General features: G+C 42.0%; 1 protein-coding gene and 1 long non-coding RNA gene across 2 annotated transcripts in view; both read right to left on the reverse strand.

Annotated features, from left to right (window-relative positions):
- LOC102205038 (uncharacterized) overlaps nt 1-108 on the reverse strand; it is a 5,592-nt gene extending 5,484 nt beyond the window's left edge. Inside the window, exon 1 of the long non-coding RNA XR_312286.2 lies at nt 16-108. This is a non-coding gene — a long non-coding RNA (uncharacterized LOC102205038). The remainder of the gene's footprint in view (nt 1-15) is intronic.
- Nucleotides 109-1,191: 1,083 nt separating this feature from the next.
- LOC102205507 (zinc finger protein 239-like) overlaps nt 1,192-2,600 on the reverse strand; it is an 8,049-nt gene continuing 6,640 nt past the window's right edge. The window contains exons 2-3 of the mRNA XM_013915751.1: nt 1,950-2,220; nt 1,192-1,412 (exon numbers count right to left, since the gene is read on the reverse strand). Coding sequence (XP_013771205.1) covers nt 1,252-1,412; nt 1,950-2,220 — 432 coding nt within the window. The 3' untranslated portion in view covers nt 1,192-1,251. The remainder of the gene's footprint in view (nt 1,413-1,949; nt 2,221-2,600) is intronic.

The following is a 2,600-nucleotide window of genomic DNA, read 5'->3' on the forward strand; positions in this document are numbered from 1 at the left end:
TAGCTCGGTGCTTACCTTTAGATGAGCCCACAAACCGAGAGAAACTCCGCGATGAAGCTGCAACTCTTTCCAAACACAGGAAACAGATCAGGGAGCAGAGACCCACGTGGTTCATGGTAGAAAATCGCAGTTAATCACCTGGGAAGAAGCAAAGATGTCAAAGTGGCGCTTTATATTGTAAGGTAAACCCTGCAATAACACAGGAGTTAGGAAATGAAAAGTCAGTGCTCAGAGAGTCAGACCGATTAATAATGTTAAGCTGCTGTGTGAAAACTACAAAGTTCTGAAGATGGACTACAAAGCGTACATCCCAGGTAGAAAATCAAGTTTGAATTAGATCCTGTTGCTATGCTCTTCTGCGTGCAAAAAACACCCAAGTTTAAGCAGTTTATATCCGGGATGTGAGAACTCTGCAGAGATATTTCCTGACCTTGTACCTGTACAGGTAGATCAGCACTGTTGATCCTCTCTCCTGTCCTGCATCGTGGCTGATGTGCACGGGACAGACTGGGTTCTCCGAAAGTCCACTGTGTTGTTATAGTGTTGAATCATACAGGTCATATAAGAGTGGAGAACCACCGGGTGAGCTGTCACCTCATTAATGAGGCTGTCATTTGAACAGAACAGCTATGAAGTGAGATTAAATGTTTGTGAGAAGCTGCTCATTCTGCAATGCAGGAACAGAACTAAACCGAAATACAGTGAACATTAACCTCCTACCTAGGCCCTCCTGTCCACTTATGTGGACATCAAATTTTGGGTCAAAATACTAAATTTTGCTCTACAAGGGCCTGATATCCACTTACAAGGACATACTGCCACTCTTTTTATCAAAATTTCTAATGAATATCCTCATATGTGGCTGATTTTTCTTAGAAACAAACATCAGGTAAAAAAAAAAGTCAATCTGGTGATTCTTTGTTTTTACATTCATTGGGTTCCAATCAGCCCCAATATTAAAGAGAAATCAAAAATGCATGCCATTGAAGAGTTCGGGTCTTAGGAGGTTAAACTTAATTTGATTATTTAAATTTAGTTTTTTTATGAGCATTGATCTTTAGAAAAAAAAAATTAGTGTAACACTAAAGTTGTTCTGCGTGAAAGGATTCGTGTCTCCAGCTGGAATCAAACGTTCCACTCGTGCAAAACACTGCTTACTGAAGAGTGTCAGAGCAGACAGAGGCACATTCATGGGTTTAAGGTGTTTATTGTCATTCCAGCACATGCATTTACATCGAGTGAGCTCTGCACTCAACTTCCACATAGAGTATTTACAGTATAAGAAGAAGCATGTTTACAGTGTAGGAAGAACAGTCGGTGTGCGTGTCTGCTGTGGCGGGGACGCTGCTGCCAACGACGCTCTGGGAAGCCTTCAGCGCCCTCAGTGGAGCCCTCTTCTCTGCCATAGAGCACTTAATAACAATAACAATACAGAGGAAATATCCTTAGTTTTAGTATTAGTTAGTTTGGTGAACATGAGGCATTCGTGGACATCTTCACTGAGACCCACAAGCAACAGAAATAGAATAAAGTACAGACAGTAGTGTCTGGATGCATGCTCAATCATTGAGTATATTCTGTTCTTCTGGATATGCCGTTTTCAGCTGAAATTTAATTTAAGATTCAGGGTTCAGAGCTAGCTCATCAGATCCAAGTGTGACATCAGCTGACACTCTTTACAGGAGACTCCATCTGAACTCTGTGGAGCCTGATCTCAAGGTTTTTAAGTCCAACCCTGAAACCAGAAGAGGATCTTTCTGTCTCTTCAGAGTCATTGTGATCCAGTGATTTCAGTTCTGCAAGATCATGCTGATAAACCATGTAGTTGTCTTCCTCATGTGCACGTTCGTGAATGTTACGATTACTTGAGTGTGAGAAGCTTTTGTTACAGTGGCTGCATTTGTATGGTTTCTCTCCTGTGTGGACGCGTTTATGCACTTTAAGGTCACCTGTAGTGATGAAGGATGACCCACACTGGTCACAAACGTGCTCTCTCACACCATTGTGGAAGAGTTCATGTTGCTTTAATGCACTTGGAGTGGGGAAGCCTTTCCCACACTGTTTGCAGTAGTTCAGTCTTTGTCCAGTGTGTCTACGCTGATGCCATATCAGGCCTTTTTTCTTCTTGTAAGCTTTTCCACAAAGGTCACAACAAAACGGTTTCACAGCACCACAGTGACAACAGGGCTGAGAACTGGATCCATCTGTGTCGCTCTGCCTCTAAACAAAGACACAAAGACAGAGTAAGTCAGGGAATCCCTCAACATTTGTATCCTGAACATCGCCTAAAATGAAAAGCATCTCTGTCCCACAACACTGTAACAACACTAATTTAATACTATACAGGGAGTGCAGAATTATTAGGCAAATGAGTATTTTGTCCACATCATCCTCTTCATGCATGTTGTCCTACTCCAAGCTGTATGGGCTCGAAAGCCTACTACCAATTAAGCATATTAGGTGATGTGCATCTCTGTAATGAGAAGGGGTGTGGTCTAATGACATCAACACCTTATATCAGGTGTGCATAATTATTAGGCAACGTCCTTTCCTTTGGCAAAATGGGTCAAAAGAAGGACTTGACAGGCTCAGAAAAGTCA

Source organism: Pundamilia nyererei, unplaced genomic scaffold, assembly GCF_000239375.1.
Source record: "Pundamilia nyererei isolate P.nyererei 1_Seehausen unplaced genomic scaffold, PunNye1.0 scaffold00357, whole genome shotgun sequence".
Lineage (NCBI taxonomy): Eukaryota > Metazoa > Chordata > Actinopteri > Cichliformes > Cichlidae > Pundamilia > Pundamilia nyererei.